Source organism: Micromys minutus (assembly GCF_963924665.1).
Source record: "Micromys minutus genome assembly, chromosome: 19".
Taxonomy (NCBI): Eukaryota; Metazoa; Chordata; class Mammalia; order Rodentia; family Muridae; genus Micromys; species Micromys minutus.
This window is the reverse complement of record NC_137954.1, coordinates 11,644,087-11,664,581: the sequence shown is the minus strand read 5'-3', so window position 1 is coordinate 11,664,581 and position 20,495 is coordinate 11,644,087. Positions and strand designations below refer to the sequence as shown.

The following is a 20,495-nucleotide window of genomic DNA, read 5'->3' as shown; positions in this document are numbered from 1 at the left end:
TCACCTCTAGCACCTCTGGTGATTTTCATGCTTAAGGATGCACCAGACTTACACAGAACAAGTCAAAATTCACATTACTATGTCAAAGGTATAGAATTAAAATAATTCTAAGAATCTCCCAGGTGATTCTGATGCTACTAACTCAGAGGCCATAACTGGAACACTAGTAGCCTATACCAAATAAGCCAGTACTTTTCAAAGTTATTCACAAAAACCTAAGAGCTATGGAAAGGCTTACAAAAATAACATCCATGAACTGGTAAGTCAGCTCAGTGGGAAATGATGCTCCCTGAGCAAGCCTGGAGACCTGAGTTTGACCCTTGGAACTCATGTGGAGATGGAAGGAGACAATCAGCTCTGCAGGTTAGCCTCTGTCACTCACACACCCACACACATGAACAAGAATACATTTCTTATTGGTTTTAATTTTTAGGGGCTAGAGAGATGGCTCGGCAGTTGAGAGCACTTGTTCTTGCAAAGGACCCCACTTGAAGACTTTCAGCCTTCTGTAACTCCAATTCCAGGGGATCTGATGGCATTTTCTGACCTCTGTGGTACACAGACATACATGTCAGCAAAACACTCACACACATAAAATTATGTAGTAAGTCTAAAAAACAAAAATTTGTTTGAAAAATGTAAAGAATAACATCTAAGGCCAATATGTTAGTTAGCCCACATCATTCAACAGATATTTATTACATTTATTATTTACAAATGTCAAGGTATCAAACCCAAACTGCCAAAAATGAGAGATGTCTTAGTATTTCCTATAAATATAGAATTTATATAAATATAAATTTTCAGATCTCAGCCTAGCGATACAGTAAAAACACCACAGGCAGTACTCTACAGTCTGCTTCAACAAGTCCCTCAAGTGATTCTGATGCATCATATAACCAGAATCACAAGATTTAGAAAACCACACTGATCTCTGCTAAGGATGGATGTAAAAACTATCTTCCTTCAAATAAATTTTAAATAAGGCACTTGCCTACCATGTGTAAGGCCCTAGGTTTGAGCACACAACTGCAAAAAATAAAAATAAGAAAATAAGACCCACAATATTAGGAAAATGGTGCTTGCTGAACAAACCTGTAGACCTGCGTTCCATCCCTGTAGCTCCAAGCCTAACAAATCTCAAAGCCCCACACAGGGAAGTAGAGAACTAATGCCCACACACTGTCCTCTGAGCTGCACACACACACACACACACACACACACACACACACACACACAAAATATGTCAAAATGAAAGAAGCAACTCTACCAAGTAACACTCCAGAAATGATAATCCAAAGACCCTCCTCACTCTACTAGCTTCCCCAAATGAGGAAACGGCCTCAGCTAACCGTGCAGATGACCCTTCCCACTCCTTATGTGCTCCACACTTTACCATACAGAAGTGATGTGTAATTACTCATGCCTGACGGTGCTAAACAGACCGGAAGCTAGACTGTACCTTTCAAGAGCAGTGCCAAGTAATCACACTTATCTCTCAACTTTCCAGATGATATTCTTTACTGTTAAAGATTTGGAATTCCTAGACTTTACTATACTTTAGTTTCCCTATACTTTAATGCAACTCCTTCTGGGACCTTTAGATGTACTACTCAAAGGATGTTCTCCTGTATGTTTTAATGTAAATGAATATTTATAACACCTATCTCCAAAAGAGGGAAGCAAAAGAATAAAACCACCAACTATAAACACAAAACATTCAAGGACAGAGCAATAACCAAAACAGTAAACCAAAAGAAAAAAAAACTTACAAAAGAGGACACAGAAAGTCCTTACATATTAAGTAAGGTTTAAAGGATGGTAAATTTTTCTTCATTTTCAGTGACACATTTCTATTCAAAATTCTTTCCAAGCTAGACTATAGCTCAGTGGTAAAGGCCTTATGTATGCACAGGACCTTGGGTTCTGATTCCTAATACCACAAAATATGATGTTATAGCAAAAGGAACATAATTCCTTCTCAGAAACTTTAAATCTTTTATTGACTGATTGCTTGGTTTTGTTTTTGTTTAAGACAGGGTTTCTCTGTGTATCCCTGGCTGTCCTGGAACTTTGTAGGCTAGCCCTGTAGACCAGACTGGCCTTGAACTCATAGATCCGCCTGCCTCTGCCTCACCATGTGCTGAAATTAAAGGTGTGAATCACCACTGCTACCTAAATCTTTTTAATTAAAAAAAAAAAAAGTGCTTTATCCTGTCAACTAGTAGAATTATAAAATGGGAAATCAAAACATAGAAAACAAATTCATAATTTACTAGATAGGAATTCCAACATACCAAATTTCATCTAAACTATATCTAGAGGGCACAAAAAAATTCCTAAAACATTTATAATAATCTAGTTAAGACTAGTACATTACTAGTACATTGATTAAAAATGAATTTTTTTACATATGCCTTAAAGTTTTTTCAGTTTATTTCATTAAGAAATAAGAAACACCTGCTTGTAAAAAACAAAAAATAAACTGCCCTCTAATCTCTCTCTATCCATAGGCTAGTGCAACAATTCCATCTCATCAGAGAAGTTCTTTGTAAAGTGAACAGCAGTTAACCACAAAGCTCACAACCAGCCAGAGTGCAGAAAATGTCACTGGAGCTCACAGCCACAAATCAGGTATTTACATCCACACACGTCTCAAGACTCAGGAGTAATTGCAGAAGAGCAGAGTGTTAGAGCCAGAAGTCAGGGAGGACTGGGGCAAAACAATTCCTTCTGTGCTCATGAACTCACAGCAGCTGTGGCTGCCTACTTAAGACCTACAGAGGATCAAGCAGTCCACATTCTAGCATGTAGGGTGAGGGCTGAATGAGCTCCCAACCATTAAGAGCCATGGATGGTGAGTGGCTTCTGGGGAAGGTAGAGTCCGTTTTCTTTAAGAGTGTGGCTCCTGGTCGATTGACCATACTCCAGTGTATGATCCCACACACAATACATAGGAATCTATAATCAGTACAAACTGGACCCAACAGACCAACAAGGGGAGATTGAAACAGGAAGGGAGGAGAAGAGAGGAGGGGGAGAGAAGAGAAAGCACATACTGGGAAAAAGCCAGTGTAAGAGAAAAGTGTGTGTGTGTGTGTGTGTGTGTGTGTAAAACCAATAAGCATATATATCATTTAAAGTGTTTAGATACCTACTAATAACTGTAGGAACCACTGGCTTTTCTTATTCCATAAGGAAAAAGACTGCATAAGTAAGTACAGTGTCATCCAGGTCACCCCCTCAATTCAATTGGAATCATATTCCTATGAGGATACAGAAGCCAGAACGAGGGAATCTGCCCAAAGTAAACAACCAGCAGAAACCCTAAGCAGGAACTCAGAACTTCCAGTCCTGGTTGCATTTCACTTTGGCATCATTTACTACCAAAGATAATTAAAGCCTTTGCAAGGAACAATGAAGAAGATCCTCAAGGAAAAGAAGCAGCAGTAGAAATCAGTCAAACAGCTGAAAACTGACTAGATTTGGCAATAAGAAACCAATGCCGGCTGAGTGTGGTGGCTCATTCAGTATCCCCAGCATTAGAAAGACTGAGACAGGAAGAGACCAGGTTGGGCTACAGCGTCTCAAGCCAGCTAGGTAGCAGGAAGCTACCTTTCAAAAACAGAAAGAAAAAAAAAGGAAGAAAGGAAGGAAGGAAGGAGGTGGCTAAAGGAGATCAGTCAATCAATCTGGTGGCATCTGCACTAGAAATGAGCAGAAAAGAAGAACTTTAGGATAGGGAAACCTGAAGTGTTCACTTCTCTTTACAGAGGGCTAGAAAGGTATTTTAAAAGTGAATAAAGGGGCTGGAGAGACGGCTCAGCAGTTTAGAGCACTGACTGCTCTTCCAGAGATCCTAAGTTCAATTCCCAACAACCACACTGTGGTTCACTACCATCTGTAATGGGCTCTGATACCCTCTTCTGGTGTGACTGAAGACAGTGGCAGTGTCCTCCTATACATAAAATAAATAAATATTTTTTTAAAAAGCAAATTAAGAACAAAAAGACACCCAGAGAAATCAAAGAAGGCAGAAAGAAATAAATTTAAAATTCTAACAGTCCACCAAGTACCCACTCTTGCTTCAAAATTTGTGTAATCTAACCCATATCTCACCATCATGAGATACTGGGCATGAGCATCCATCGCCAGGTTGTCTTTGTATCACTCTACAAAGTTTACAAAGTAACTGCCAACAGGGGATCACAACTGTCTGCTGAACACACACTCCAGTTCCAGACCTCACCTATCCTAATACCCCTACCTACCCTTCTGGCCACTCCAGTCACCCATATCTGAACAGAAACTGTAAAAAGTTCAACACTTCTTTTCAAACACTATATTAACTATAGAAGTGAACACATAGACATGATCTAGACTCATAGTTTGGGTAAGACAATGCATCCTAAAATCTTTCTGTCCAAGCCGTAAAAGAAATTCATACTTACAGAAGTCATCAAATCCATTCAGCTTACATGACAAACAAACCCTGGTTAGAAGGTAAACTAACTGAGATTTTGAAGGTAAACTGGCATATTCTTCTCTGATCTTCTTACTTGAACCAAAGGTCAAAGTATTTCTTTTCAGAATACTCATTCTATAGATTAAATCCATACTTTCATTTTAATATATTTTGTACTATAATTGTATCAAACACATTTTTAAAAAATTATTTTATATTAGTAAAATACTGCTTACTTTAAAAAGAATAAAATCTTTCTATCAGGCCTGGAGAGATAGCTCAGCAGTTAAAAGTACTAGCTGCTCTTCCAGGGGACCAGAGCCTACATGGCAGGTAACTCACAACCTCTGGAACTCCAGCTCCAAGGTATCTAACTCTGTCTTCTAGCTTCTGCAGGCACTAGGCACACATGATGCATAGACTTACATGCAAGCAAAAGACCTAGTTTTTAAAATCCTGCCATTTATCACAAGATTTCCAATTCCATACAAAAATCCATAAAATTTATATGCAATCTTATCATATCCCTCTCACAGATCAAAAGGAATAATGATGTTGAAACAATTCTGTCTTGTAACCTTAGCATTTGCCCAGCCTCAGTTCTATAACAAGTTCAAAGCCAGACAAACTACAGGGAGACCTTGTCTCACAAAAAGGAAGGAAGGAAGGAAAGAAGGAAGGAAGGAAGGAAGGAAGAAACTGGCTATAGTACTCAAAGTCATTTTCATTGCTTTTGGGAAGGACTGAAGACTAAATCATTTAGACGCACATTTTAGAGTCAAGCTCACACAAAATAAGAGAAAACATAAAAGACACTTACATATACATACATTTATGACAGTGCCATAATGAAGGCCATTGCTTTCTACACTAAATTAAAAGTAATTTTAAAAACACACACACACATACACTCACACACACTCCCTCTTCCTCTCCCTCCACCCCCCCCCCTTCTTTCTAACAAGTTGTGGTTTTGATAGAAGTAGGAAAAAAGTAGAATGCCCATAATATAAGTACAAGAGTGAGAATACAGCCAAAAGAGTGCTTTGCTGTTATACTCAAGAGCCTGGTTCTGAGCCCTAGCACTACCAACAAACCAAACCAAACGAACAAAAATACAAATTAAATTAACAGAAAACTGAGTGAGCAAAGCCCACACAAACATGGAAGGAGAGAAATGACTCCACAAAGTTGTCTTTGGACCTCCATATACATGAGAAAATGAAGTAAGTTCCACTTCCAGTCTATTTTATGCATACAAAAATTTTGTTTACATGTATCCTAAATGTACCGTATGCATGCCTAGTACCTACAAAGGCCAGAAGTGGAGTTATAGATTGTCATGTGCCAGTACCATGTGTGGGTACTGGGGAAAAAACACATCCTCTGAAGTGCAGCAAATAGTGCTCATAATTTCTAAGCCATCTCTCCAGCCCTCCAACTCCTTCTTATAACTCATTCACTAAGTATTTATTAAACATCCTCTGTGCATGGCAATATGGATTACAAAGCAATCTCAAAATATGAGGCTTGGGAATATCTGCCTGGTATACAGGAAGCCCTGAATTTAATCCTTAACACTGTAAAATATATGAAATCTTTTTTTCTTTTTTTTCTTCATCTTTTATTGTTGTTGATGCTGATGTTGTTGTTGTTGTTGTTGTTGTTGTTGGGGAAGGGGGTTTCTCTCTGTTAGCCTTGGCTGTTCTGGAGCTTGCTTAGCGCAGGCTAGCCTTGAACTCATAGAGATCCACCAACTTCTGTATCCGGAGTGTTGGGAGACATTACATTTCACAGACAACACTAACAGATTGTGACCACAGGTAATCACAGGATGGAAAAACCAAAGCTTTTAAGATTCTCATGCAAAGCCCAATTCACAGGGTAAGAGAAACAACCTCCTGTGTGTCTTCCCAATCCTCTGGAGCAGACTGGGATCCTGAATGCTCCAATCCTCGGTAATTATACTGTGTATTCATATGTTACATGTAACCTCATTATACACAAAATGTGCTATTTCCTACATCTTGCCTTTTCATGTGGCGGTATAACACGACGGGCCAATGGAACAGAATCTGCAAACACGTCAGTGGGACTGGGCTTGCCCTCGCCCTCCATCACTGCCTTCACACTCGCTGCCCCTATGCAGGTATTACTCTCCCTCCAGATTTGGGCCCACAAAAAAGACCGAATGAAACAAAATAAATAGTTGTTATGTCATATGAAGACTTTGTGGCTGCAATTTACCTTGTAGCAAAGGTGAGTATCCACCATACTCAGATTCAGCTAGCACTGAAGATATAAAGCATGCATCTCTTTTAAAACCCTGTGTATAAAGAACTGCCTACCCCAAAAATTACAAATTAGCTCAGTATAACTAAACTACAGAAAAAAAATTCATTTTATCAAGAAACACAGGTAGCTGTTGTAGTGTCGAATCAGAGAAACACAGATGAGGATTACTAAACTTGAGGTTATGTGACTAAATTCACTGACCACTCAATAATGCTAAACAGATGACTTGCTCACTTTAGCCAATTTTATTCCTAAAGAAAGGTCAAACCTAAATACAGACAAAAGGATTATTTCAAATGTATTATAAAAGCTAACCCTCAAACAAGCCTGAATTACCTTATTAAAGCTGGTAGTGCATTTAATAAACTTTTATTAAAATTATTTCAAGCAAATACATCTATCTCTATTTTCTAATAAATTTCAATTATTTGCATACCAGCTGTCCTTATAATTAAGGAGTCCAAAAATTAATCAGAGTAAAAGCGATTAAAATAATTTTGAAAAGAAATTATATATTTAGTAACCCTGACTTGGTAGCTCACACTAGTAATCGCAGTGCTTGGGAAGCTGAAGCAGGAGAACTGCCAAAAGCTTGAATCCAACCAAGACTACACAGAGCTGCCCTAAAACACTATCACTACCAAAGACAACTTATCCAGGACCCCAGAGAATGACATATTTATTAGTCTTGCAGTATTTTTTCTCCTATTCAATTTTATCATTTACCCCCACCATTTACATCACTGGTTCAGTCAGTAGATCCCAGATCTACACAGACACTCCTAGTCACTTTGTACTTAATGAAGCTGCTCTAGATAATCCACTATTGGGCCAAGTTTTCTGTCTGTCTTTTATTTTTTTCCTATAACAGGATTTCTCTATGTAGCTCTGGCTGTCTTAGATCTCATGAGGTAGACCTGACTGACCCTTGAGCTCACAGAGATCCACCTGTTAGACTGTTTTTACACATTCAAGAACCATGGTGGTGCATGGTCGGTACCTGTAACCACTAGTTTATAAATGTCCAAGCTTCCTTTCGAAGTTGACCTAGCAAAAGCATCACTTTATCTCATGTTCCAATTACAGGGAGAGGAAGTTGCTGGCTCTGCTGCTGCTGTTAGCACCAAGGAGGTGGGGAAAGATACAGGCTATAATCCTGGGTCCACAATTTACTGTGTGATGAGTTACTTAAAATTTTGTACTTAATTCTCTCTCCCTTGCTGTAAGAGGGGAACAATAATTAAAAACCTACAGCACAGAACTGTCGAGGGGACTGGAGGAGAAAATATACGTAAAGCCCATTTCATATTGGTTAGTGCATAGCAAGTACTCAGTAAATTCAGCTACTGCAGCTCTGAAATCCAGTTTCAAAGACGCCATCACCTCAGACTATATAACACAGGGAGAAAGACTAAGCTCACTTTTATACGAGAACTCTTTAAATATAACCCTTTTTAAAAGAGAACAAAATACATTTACCAAATAATTATTTTGAATTCAATGGATTTTTTTTTTATCTTTTCTGATTTTTATCAGTTCTGGTCACAAAGATGACCACAACACTATAAATGAGAATCTGCATTCTAAAGATTCTAAAAAGACTAAAATTTTAAAACAAAAATGTTCTTGGGTTTCTGCTTGCAGAATGACTGCTTACGTGTCAAGGCCATTTTTACTCTTTTCATATTTTACAGGAACCACATGACTTGTGGTTAGAGAATTTAAACAGCTAACAAAGAAATTTGAAGAAAGTACCTTCAGTTTTGCTTCAAAAATAATTGAAACAACTGAAAATATTAAAATAGCACGTTCTAATGTGTAATCAAATCAAAATTTCCAATGATTTTTAGCAATACATAGATTCACCATTAAAATTCTAAATATAATGGGCTTGAGAAATGGTTCGGCCATTAAAAAGGCTAGGCTCACAACCAAAAATATAAAATACTACATATTAGTCAACAAGAGACAATATTATCAAATTTCACAAAAGGAAACTTCAAATTTTCTTTCAGTATTTTCCCAGGACAGACCTTTAAAATATAAATTAAACAAGTAATCTCCGTGTCTAATACAACAATGAAGAATTCATCAAATATAAAAATTACTATAAGAAAAAAATGGAAAACCATTACTTTTTCTATTCCTTTTTAAACGTATACTTCATGTGACTAATTTAAGAATTCATTCCTGAGATGATCTAAAAGTAAACCACAAAAGACTGTTGCTTGAAAAGAACTGCAATGAGAAAAGGAGCTGGGTTTTTGGTTTTTTTTTCCTCTCTCCAGGCGACTGGGAATTAAAGCGGAAATGGCCAGAGGAAAGGGGAGTAGCATTTCCTTTCACACGTTAGGAAAATGTCAAAGAACTTTCAGGAGTCAAATCTCCTCGAAGTCTGATGCGAGGTCAAAGTTGTCTCAATGACAGGAAAGCCAACAGACGCCAGATGACTAATAGAAAAGTTATCAAAAACACTATGGTGCCCAGCAGTAATTCCAAAAGGATACAAAGTAAGACTGTCCAAGATGAAAAGACAGAGAATAGTTAAGATTCTTGGGAGCAAAACAATATTAATGATAGCAGCGAACAGTGTTATACACTGTAACAAGACTCTCACACTCTGGTTTCCTCAACATTTATTCTATTCATCAGGTAACATTTTTAATAACGAAAAGTAATGTGGATCCCAGAGTGGTCTAAATGTAAAAATAAGGTTCAATCAAGCGTGTGTCTAGTTGTTCTTTTTATTGTAAACCAAATCTGCTGCTTTCCATCAAAAAAAAAAAAAAAACTACCATCTTTATCTCCAAAAATCTAATAGACAGTTCACTAGTGATTAAAATATTATTTTTAATCCTTGCATTACCTCACAGCTAAAAATGTCAAGATACCACACCCAATATGTCTTTCCCCCCCCCCCGTGGGGGAGGGGTCAGGGAATACGAGAGTAGAGACAGGGAAACTACTCGAAAACACCGAAGGTGATTTCCTTGGCTGGCTCCTCCACCCGGATCCGAGAGCACACGCTGCGAGGGGCAAGCACAGGCCTCGGCCTCTGCAGGCTCCCCTCCCTAGCCACCCGCAGGGATAGGAAGCTGGGACACCTAGAGCTACTTACCAGCCGTAGTGCTGACCATCAGGACGGCCCATAGCAGCCAGGGCACCCGAAAGGGCCGCTGCAGCGAGGAAGTCATCCCTAGGCCAGCCAAGAAGCAAGAGGGCAAAAAAAAAAAAAAAAAAAAAAAAAAGAAAAGAAAAAGAAAAGAAAAGAAATCTGGAAAGTAAATTCGGGCTGGGAAATCCGGCTAGGAGGCTGCTCTTCGTCTGATTTATCCTGCCCGGATTACAATGCAGTTTGAAAGGACAAATGGCAGATGCGAGGACCTAGCTTGTAGAGCTCATTCCACTGCAGAATTTCCCTTCATTTCGCTCCCTCGTGGCTGGGGGGCTTCATTCGCCTAGGACGGGGTGTCTCGGCTCCCCAAACTGAAGGCATGTCCGTGGGGAAGAAGCAGGGAGCCCAGAAGAAACCCCTGCAATTATTTCCCTCGTAGTTTCACGATATCAAAAAAATATCCAGATCTGGGAGAAAACATATCCAGAGTGCCAGGGGGGTGGAGGGCGGGGACTCGAGGGGAGCACTGAGGATCAGAACTAGTTCCCGACCGCCGGGAAGGGCGAAGCTCGGCAGGCAGCGGCGCCCGGCCTCCCGAGTCGCATCGCTCCGGGGGACACTGGGGTTCCTTTTAAAGTTTCGCTTCGTTGCTTCCTTCACTCGGATTTCGACATCAACAAATCCTTCCCACCGACTGGGTCGAAAAAGGTGAACGCTTCCATGGGCGAGCCCGCGGCTTCCGAGGAACAATCGCGCGAGGGTCGCGCAGGCCGGGCCTCCGGGCGCGGGGGAGGGGAGGGTCGCGGCGGCGCGGCGAGCCCAGGGCGAGCGACACGCGGGGAGGTGCGGGGCCGGCCCTTCGAGGGCGCTCCGCCCGCGGCCTCGCTCTCGGCTACTCCAGCCCCTCGCTCTTGCCTGAAGGAAATTCCGTGAAAGTCCGGTCTCCCGTCGATGGCTCCCGTGAACGAATCACAGTTCCCCCCACCCCGGAGGACTCCGCCGCCGCCACCGCCACCGCCGCCGCCTCGTTCTCCGCAGCTCTGGGCTCCGGGCGGAGCTCCGGCGTCGCGGGCCGAGGGCGGGGGGCGACGGGAAGACGGACGTAGGTGGCCGAGGAAGGGGTGGGCAGCGGAGCTTGCGAAACACCCTAAGCCCCTCCGGGAAGCACCTCCAGTGGTTCCGAGCAGACCAGACACAAAGGGGGGAGTCGCCGCAGCTGCCAGTCTGAGGCGCTCCCGGTCACCGGAGTCGCCCCGCCTCCGCCGCCGCCTCCTCTCAGTCTCCGGCTCTCCAGCCGACCCCTGTCTGTCTCGGGCCTGTGGTGCAGCGCGGGCGGCGGCGGCAGCGGCGGCGGCGGCGCCCCAGAGCCGCACTGCGCCTGCGCGTCCGCGGCCCCGCCCGGCCCCGCCCCTCGCTCCCAGGCTCGCAGTAGAGCGAGGCCCAGTGCGGCGTCGCTCGCCGGGGCCCCCGGGGCAGGGAGGAGCGGTCCTGGGGTGGACAGTCCAGGTCCCTTTCCTCACACGCGCGAATGTCCCGCACGTGGACGCCGTGCTGTCTGTGCAAGCGCGTAAGGGAGGGTGGCCAGGGTCTTTTTGTTTAACGTAGGCACAGGCCACCCAGGAAGGTGGGCGGAAAGCCTCGAAGGCACGCCGCCGTTGTTAGTAGCGGCGGGCGCTTCCTCGGGTTCCCTGAGAATGCCGACCGAGCGGCCTTGCCCAGAAGCCGAGACCGGGGCTGCGTCGGGTCCCCGTTCCTGTCGCGGCGCGCTAACAAAAGCCTTAGTGGTGAAGACCGGGAAACTGACGTGTGTGTGTGCGTGTGTGTGTGTGTGTGTGTGTGTGTGTGCGTGTGCGCGCGCGCGCTAGTCTGGGTCGGGCTTTCCTCGAGCAGCCATCCATCCCCGGGGCCTTGGATGACAAGGTGGCTGAGCGATTGCGAGCACGCGAAACCGGCGAGAAAACTTAGGCTCGCACACGCCGGGCCGGTGCGTGCGCGTCTCTTGCTCCGCCTGCACCTCGCCCGGGGAGGGTTTTATTCACAAAGGCCTGAGGGTCCTTTGCAGGGCCTGTGAAAGGAGAACTGCGGCGCGGTGTGGTTGCCTCCAGGTATGGAGGGGGGGTCCTAGCTCCTCACTCTTCGAACGGAGACGGCTCCCCCTGCACCGCAGTTTCCTAGGACCACTTCAAACCTCTTTTTTTTTTTAAATCACAATTTGGTTTGGTTCTGGCAACCAGGATAGGGGAGGGAGCCCCCTGCGGGGTCAGCCGACTTGGGTGGGATTTTGCTAAGGGAGAGGGGAGAAGATGACGTGCTTGGCGCCATGATCGGAAGTCTGGATTTAATTCTTTAACTGCGAGGTGGAAAAATTGCGTGGGAGGGCGATCTTAAGAGGTGAAGTCTAGCCCTCCCTTCTCCCAGTAGGCAGAAAGGTTGTTCTGAAGGCTGGTTTTGCCGGTCTTTCATTGTGGCTAAGAGCAGTTCCAAGATACATTCATAAACACAAAGTCCTTCAAGCCTTACTGTTCGCTTGCTTATTCAAGCCTCCTTTTATCTCTTTATCTGAACGTGATGTTAATAAATCACATTCCTTAAACTGGTTTCTGTTATCATAGTAAATATCTGCTATAATTAAGAGTTGTGGTAATACCTGCCCAGGGCTTTCTTTAGCTGAAATGTTTTTATACTGTTTATCCTTCAGGCAGAGATATTTTTTCTATATAATAAAATACCTTTTGAAAAATAAGGAGCATATGCATTAACTCTTTAGCCTTAATACTACATTTTGTTTTGCCTAAAAGGCCTAAAATAAGGAATGGGTATTGTTTTAACATTTAGCTTTCAAGACATGAGATCTAGTTATCAAAGAAATGACAGATGTTGAAGGTGCAGGAAGTTTATTAGCTGGTGAAATACAATCTTTCTTCCTCGAATTGAGGTCAAGTACTTTATTATTCGATTACTATTTGCATAAAATTTTCCTAAGAAACATTAAGTGCCTTTATACGTGTTATAAATGTGTAATAAATTATGTAGGAAAGAAGTCTTAGGAAATTCATGTGGAAAAAGTTCATGCCTGCGCTAACTTAGCTGGAATAATTAATCAGCAGACCTCAATTTGCACGCAGCCCTCCTTCCTTTTCTGTTGCCCTTACGGTCAAGATGTGACTATTCACAGTGAGAAGGAGCATAGAGAAGAATTAAAACCTAGCAGTAACTTATCTTCTACACAAGACAGGCAATACTAGTCTAATTCCAGTGAAAACAGCTGACACAGCAGCCTGGTCTGGTCTGGTCTCTTTGGTGATCAGGATGGGCTACACTGTAATAACATCCCACAAATCATCACCATTAGCTTATTGAGGATATATATATTTTGTGTTTGATAGGTGCATTAGTAGGCCTATCATGGGGTTTGTATGCAATTTAAGAGTATCTCTATGGGACTGTGGAAGGCAGGACTAGAGTCGGGGGTAAACTGAGTTGTAACATAGTTGCAACTGAAGCTTCAGCCAATCTGCGGGGGATCTGGGATTTCTATCAACCTGTTGCATATCAACCTGTACCCAGGGATGGAGGGTGACCTGAACCAAGAAAAACCTTCAAGCTGGAGAGATGGCTCAGTGGTTAAGAGCACTGACTGACTGCTCTTCCAAAGTTCAATTCCCAGCAACCACATGGTGGCTTACAACCATCTGTAATGAGATCTGATGCCCTCTTCTGGTGTGTCTGAAGACAGCTACAGAGTGTACTCACATACACAAAATAAATAAATCTTTTTTAAAAAAGAAAAGAAAAGAAAAACCATAAAGAAAGGATCCACCTGAGAACTGTCAATTACCTGGGCTGTTTGGAGAAAGAATGTGTCATGTGTATTTGGGAACTCAGCATAGCATTCTCTTCAGTGCAGTCCCTGAGGACCCTGAATTGCTGGATGCTTCATTAAGAAATAGGCTTTCAAGATTGCCAGAGTAGGGATAATAAAGTTTTAATTGCTAGATGTTCAATGTCTTACTCCAGCTGTTTTTGGGGTTTCTTGAGACAAGGTTTCTCTGTGTGACCCTGGCTGTCCTGGAACTCACTTTGTTGACCAGGCTGACCTCAAACTTACAGAGATGTGCCTGCCTCTGCCTCCCATGTGCTGGGGTTAAAAGTGTTCACAACTACCACCCAGGGGTCTGGCTGTTAAAAAAACAGACAAATATCTTCTACCAGAAGCAATATGCATTCTCATTTTATTAGCCAGTGAAGTCTCATAGCCAAATCTAACTTCAGAAGAATAGGAAAGAAGAGGAAGACCCTGAGTACTGAGAAAAGCCTTAGCATCATCCACACGTCCAAGGGATAATCCCTGGTACTCCAGTTATCTAAAGCCCAACAAGTAAGGTCTAATAAATGGGGGAAACTTGGATGTAAGGAATCCAGGAATGAAGGGAAACAACACAGAAATCCAGGTAGATTTCCAACACCATCTGAAGAACTGATGTGTCCTCATTGTGTATTACCATCTTTCATGAAGTCTGCCTCTCCTTTGAACTAGAGAACTGACAAAAAGCAGGCCCCAGGTTAGGAGGGGACATTAGTTGGGGAATTTTAGTTGAGATAAAGTCCCAATATACAGCTCTGCTTGAACCTACCTCTTCAGTGCTGTGATTATAGGCATGAGCCAACTGACCTGACTTAAACAGATTCTTAAATCTAGAACTGGAATCAAGTCCAAAGAGAATTCAGCGTTCATGTTCTTCCAATGAAGACACATCAGAGTTAATTGAGCTCAGAAATACTAAATTATTCTAAGAATAAGCCTCACAAACATGAAAGAAAGAAAAACATCTTAACTTTAGCAGAAAAGCAGTGCAAATATCCAGTGTTTGGCTCTGAGATATCTATCCAAGTCAGAATAACTGTTCTGTTTTAGGGCTAGAGAGACAGCTCAGGTGCTAAGAGCCATGTAGCTCACTCAGGAGGACCAGAGTTTGCATCCCAGCACCCAGGTGCTCACAAACATGTGAAACTCCAGGTCCAAGAGAGCCACACCCTCTTTTAACCTCCAAGGGACCTGCTTACACATGTGCCCACACTTCACACACATGCATACTCTCAAATCTTCAAAATAAAAAAAAAAAATGCTTAGAAAGTTTAGGATTTAAAGCCAAGCAACGGTGGTGCAGTCCTTTAATCCAAGCCCTTGGGAGGCAGAGGCAGGCGGATTCCTGAGTTCAAGTCCAGCCTAGTCTGTAAGTTCCAAGACAGCCAGGGCTCCACAGAGAAAATCTGTCTCACCACCATCCCCCACAAGAAAGAAATTCTCTAAAGAAGACTTCAATTTTCCACAACTTTTTTTTAATGTATTATTACTGGGGTAAGGGAACATTCCAGAGCTCTAATGCAGATTATACAGCAAGCACAGTTACCCACTGAGCCTTTTCACCAGCCCCCCCTTTTTCCACAATCTACTTGATTTAGTCTGGAGTTCTCTACTGACTTACAACTCTTCACTACTGATGCCAGAATGTTCTGCTGCTCAAAGAATAGATACAGAGCTATATCAGAGGGTTTTTCCACCTGTGCCCAAGTTCCCAAAATATGAAATAACTAAGCCTAATTAGTTATGAATAAATGTCTAGGCCATAAACTTTGGCTTGTTCCCCCAACTAGCTCATAACCTAATTACTCCATTCATTCTATTCTGTAAGCGCCACATGGCTAGTGACCCCTCCTCAGTTACATGTGGCTCTCAGTGTTCCAGAGGACCTCTTCCTCAGCCTGAGTCTCTCCCAGAGTTTCTCCCTATCAGATGTCCCGCCTCCTATTTTCTGCCTCAGCTCATTGGCCATCAAATTTATTGACAGGTGATGCTTCCATACAGTACACAAGAGATTCTCTCTGCACAGGACTTCTGTTCTTTTTTTCTTTTCTTTTTTTCCCTCCCTCCCTTCCTTCCTTCCTTCCTTCCTTCTTTTCAGAACAGGTTTCTCAATGTAGCCCAGGCTATTCTAGAATTTACTCTGTAGATTAAGCTGGTCTTGTACTCAGAGATCTGCCTACCTCTGCCCTTCCAAACTCTGGAACTAAAAGCATGCACCGTTGTTGTTAAATCTTTTCCTAAGGCTTGTGGTTAAATATATATATATATTTATATATATAAAACATACATATATATACACACACACATACATATATATACACAAAACAAGGTGAAAGAAAGCTTAAAACAAAGCACTACCTTCTGAAGTCCTTTAGCCACAGGTACCCAGAAGACCTTCGAAGGCATTATTACCTGCCTTGAGATCACTAGCCACATGCCTAGAATCCTGTCCTATCATGTGGATCCATTCATCCATTTATATAACCAAGAAACATTTGCTTTTCAATATCCTAAGTTCTAGAGATATGACAAGGAACAAGGGAGATGTGTTTTCATTCTTTTCTTTACGTTATATACTGCTGATCACTTCCCATGACCAGACCACATTAGATAACAGCTCAAAACAATGCATATTGATCATCTTCCAGTTCTGAGTCAGGAGTGTGGGCACAGTGTAGATGGGCATTCTCACAACACGACAACCCATTTATTCAAAACAACGAAGGTTAAAGTCTTGTGTTCCAGTCTGCCAGAGTCAAGTCTCATCTCCACGGTCACATTCTATTGGTTGGAGGTAAGTCACAAGTTCTATCCACAAAAGGGAAAAAATTACGCGTAAATTTGGGGGTTACCTTTGGGTATGTTCCTTATGTTGTTTTTGAGCAAGAAGAAACATGGGCAACATGACCGTTCTACCTTAGAAGGACTCAACAGGGGAGACTGAGGAAGTGTTTCTTCACCTGAGAGTTACATAACTGATTGCTAGGCAGAAGTCTAGTGGAAGAATCTTTGGGGCTTAAAAACTAGACAAAGGGCTGGAGAGATTGCTCAGTGGTTAGAGCACTGACTGCTTTTCCAGAGGTCCTGAGTTCAATTCCCAGCAACCACATGGTGGCTCACAACCATCTGTAATAAGATCTGATGCCCTCTTCTGGTGTGTCTGAAGACAGCTATAGTGTATAATAAATAAAATAAATAGATATAATAAGTATAATAAATACATCTTTAAAAAAAAAACTAGACAAAACCTTCCTTTTCCTCTTCCAGGGATGGTGCTTAGGTGCACTCAGGATGGTCCAGGGTCTGACTTACCATCCTAGGCTTTCCTACAATACAGCCTCTAACAAAACAAGGCTGTCTCAAACCCCTGGCAACAGGATTGTTTACCTTTACACCAAGAAGGTTGGGAAAGCAACTAAATCCGTGTGTGATGTGTGCCCAGGCAGCCTGTGAGGGGTTCGTGCTGTGAGACCCAAAGTCCTTATAAGATTGTCTAAGACAAAGAAGCACGGCACCAGAGCCTGTGGTGGTTCCGTGTGTGCCAAGTGTGTCCGTGACAGGGTCAAGCGGGCTTTCCTTACTGAGGAGCAGAAAATCGTTGTGAAAGTGTTGAAGGCACAAGCACAGAGTCAGAAAGCAAAATAAATATGCAACTTTTAAGTAATAAAAAAGAAAAAAACTAGACAAACGAGGCCAATAAAAGGGCTCAGTGGGGAAAAGCTTTGGCCACACAAGTCTGGAGGCTGCAGTTGATCCCAGAATCCATATAAAGGTAAAACAGGAGAAGCAACTCCACAAAGCTGTCTTCTGACATCCACATACATGCTATGCTATGGCATGAGCAATCACACACACACACACACACCATAAACACACACAAACTTGAAAATAGAGTCAGGCATAGTGGCACATAGTTTTAATCTCAGCACTTGGGAGGCAGAGGAAGCAAGTCTGTGCATTCAAGGCCAGCCTGGTCCACAGAGTGAGTTCTAGGCCAGACTAAGCTGTACTGTGAGATCCTGTCTAAAAAAAAAAAAAAAAAAAAAAAAAAATCTTAAAGGAGTCTAGTGTGTTGGAGATTGGAAAACAAAGTTTGAAAAGTGGACATTTGCCATGTCATATAAAGCTACCACCAGACCACAGAAATAGTGTGGATGATTTGCCTGTCTGTCCTGAGTTCTAGTCTGTTCCCTTTCTTTTGCTTAGGGGCTGACCCCTGAAACTAAATCATCAAGATTCCTTTGCTTACTGACTTCTAAGAAGCCCAAGGGAGGTTTGATGGTTTGAATGAGAAATGACCCCCCAGAGTGTCAGATATTTGAACACTTGAATTCAGTCCATGGCACCGTTTGGGGGAAGTTTTGGAGGCATAGCCTCTCTGGAGGAAGTACATCGCTGGTGGAAGAAGGTTGTGATTATATAACCTTGCCCCACACCAGTTTGATCTGCTTTGAGCTTATGGAGAAACACGACCACCCAGCCTCCTGCTCCGGCCACCGTGCCTGCCTTCACTGCCACATCGCCACATCACAATGCATTCTCATATCTCTAGAGCCAAACAGTCTGAATAAACTCTTCTTTTTAGGAGTTGCCATAGTCATGGTATGTTATGATAAAACAGACAAGTAATTACTCTAGGAGACGATACATTATATTCAACTCCTTAGAATGAACAAGGTTAGTTCTTACTTATCCTTATAGGATAAGTACTAGGGAGTTTTGGATACAAAGAAAACCAACTGTCTGCTCCAGCACAGCTCCATGTTACTAAATAATCCACAGTTGGTCAAGAACACAGTCCTTTATGTGTCTTTTGCTCTTGGCTGTTTTGTCTGCTAAGAACATACTTTACCCTCTGATTGAATCAGTAACTTGCTATTCCCCAGTCAGGTGACACAATATCGCCTATAATAAGATAATACTGGGACCACAAAATGGCTCAGCAGGGAAAGGTGTCATCTCCAAGCCTGGAGGTCAGAGTCTGAGCCTCTGGACCTACAATGGTGGAAAGAACTATCTCCCAAAAGTTGTCCTTTAACCTCTACACAAGTGACATGGTACTCAAGTACTTATACACATACACACATGTTATACATACAAGTTAAAAGATAAATGTAATTTAAAAAAAAAAAGAAGAAGATTCCACTGACCCTCAGATCTCAAAGAGAATAATTATTCCCTCTGTGCATTATTCATTTGTAACTTTTTTTTTTTTGTTTTTTTTTAAACTACTTATTTTATTTATTTATACCCCAAATGTTGTCTCCCCCTCTTCACATGCCCCGCCTCCTCACCTCTGGCTTTTATACAATGTTACATTTTGTAACTTTTTTTCATTACTAAATTGTAATTTAAAATGAGAGACTCTGCAGCTGTGTCTGATTAGCCACTATCTCTAGAAAGGGATTAGCAGCAGGCCTCAAAACACCATTGAAATAAACTGTTTCAAACCTTCCCTAAGATATGAGAAACAAGCTGGGATGCCTTTGGTTCCAATACTTGGGAGGCAGAGGCAGGCAGAAAGGAAGAAAGAAAGAGAAAGAAAGAAAGAAAAGAGGAATATAAATGGTGCTGAAATCTTAGAAGTTCCTGGGTTTAACAATCCTCTATTTAACCCTGACAATGGATAGTTAGAACAGTTACTGTTTACAGTCATACTTCTTTTATTCCAGCTACATATTTTGAATTTCACTCATACATCAAAATAACCTTTTTCAAGTTATATTCACAATCACTGCGCCTTATTAAGGTTCCTGTCCTGGAATGTTATGGGGGATTGAGACAGAGTCTCACTATCTAGACCAAGCTGGCCTTTAACTCACAAAGATCCACCTGCTTTTACCTCCTAAATGCTGGGATTAAAGGCACACACTACCATACCTAACCATATTTTATCCTTTGTAACACTCTGTTTTCACCTGCTCATAGCTACAACATAAATTTTCTATTTGACTTAAATGCTAATATATGAGAAGAATATATAATCTGCCTTTCATGTGCCCCTAGGACATCTTATTCCCATTTTAACATTTATTTAAAGGTACAGTGACTTGTGTAAGTTGGTAATCGAGCAAGAGCTTTGATCAAACCCCTTCTGTTACCTTACTTTACAGTACTCTATTGGTATTCATCTTTGAAAGCTCTGTCCTTCTCAGTGATGAGCAGCACAGGCCTGTAATGTTAACATGGTTAAAGCATACAGTGCTGGGCACTAGAGAGATGGCTCAGTGGTTAAGAGCTCTGACTGTTCTTCCAGAGGTCCTGAGTTCAATTCCCAACAACCACATGGTAGCTCACAACCATCTGTAGTGGGACCCAATGCCTTCTGGTGTGTCTGAAGACAACTACCGTGTATTCATACCTCATGTCCATAAAATACATAAATTTAAAAAAAGCATACAGTGCTTTTCTCTAGTTATTTTATACAGTTAATTACTATGTGAAAATATTATTTCCTTAGGAAGACTTGTGACATCAGAGAGCAGGGACCAAAGTATCTGAGGCTACATACCCAGAAAATATCTAATAAATATTCACCAAAATGAAAAGTCAGCTAAGGACATAAAGCAAGAAAAAATTTGGTCCTGTGTAGGCTTCTTTGTGTGTGGGGAGGGGGTGGGGGTGGATCTCGAATATCCTATTTACTACACAGTCTACAGATGTTTGATAATTTTCCAATACTTTCTCCAGTTATTAAGCACGTCTGCCTTTTTTCTCTCTCAGGGGCTAAACCACTGCATAAGCATTTGAGATGC

General features: G+C 42.1%; 1 protein-coding gene and 1 pseudogene across 3 annotated transcripts in view; one reads left to right on the top strand and one right to left on the bottom strand.

The window, feature by feature from the left end:
• BMPR2 (bone morphogenetic protein receptor type 2) overlaps positions 1-9,954 on the bottom strand; it is a gene marked incomplete at its 5' end in the record, with an annotated part of 91,124 nt that extends 81,170 nt beyond the window's left edge. For both annotated transcript variants that reach the window (XM_080932692.1, XM_080932693.1), the window contains one exon: positions 9,879-9,954. In XM_080932692.1, the coding sequence (XP_080788818.1) occupies positions 9,879-9,954 (76 nt within the window). The remainder of the gene's footprint in view (positions 1-9,878) is intronic.
• Positions 9,955-17,031: 7,077 nt separating this feature from the next.
• LOC308433378 (large ribosomal subunit protein eL34-like) lies at positions 17,032-17,385 on the top strand (annotated as a pseudogene). Its single transcript has one exon. The product of its transcript is annotated as a large ribosomal subunit protein eL34-like (transcript).
• The last annotated feature ends 3,110 nt before the right edge of the window (positions 17,386-20,495 follow it).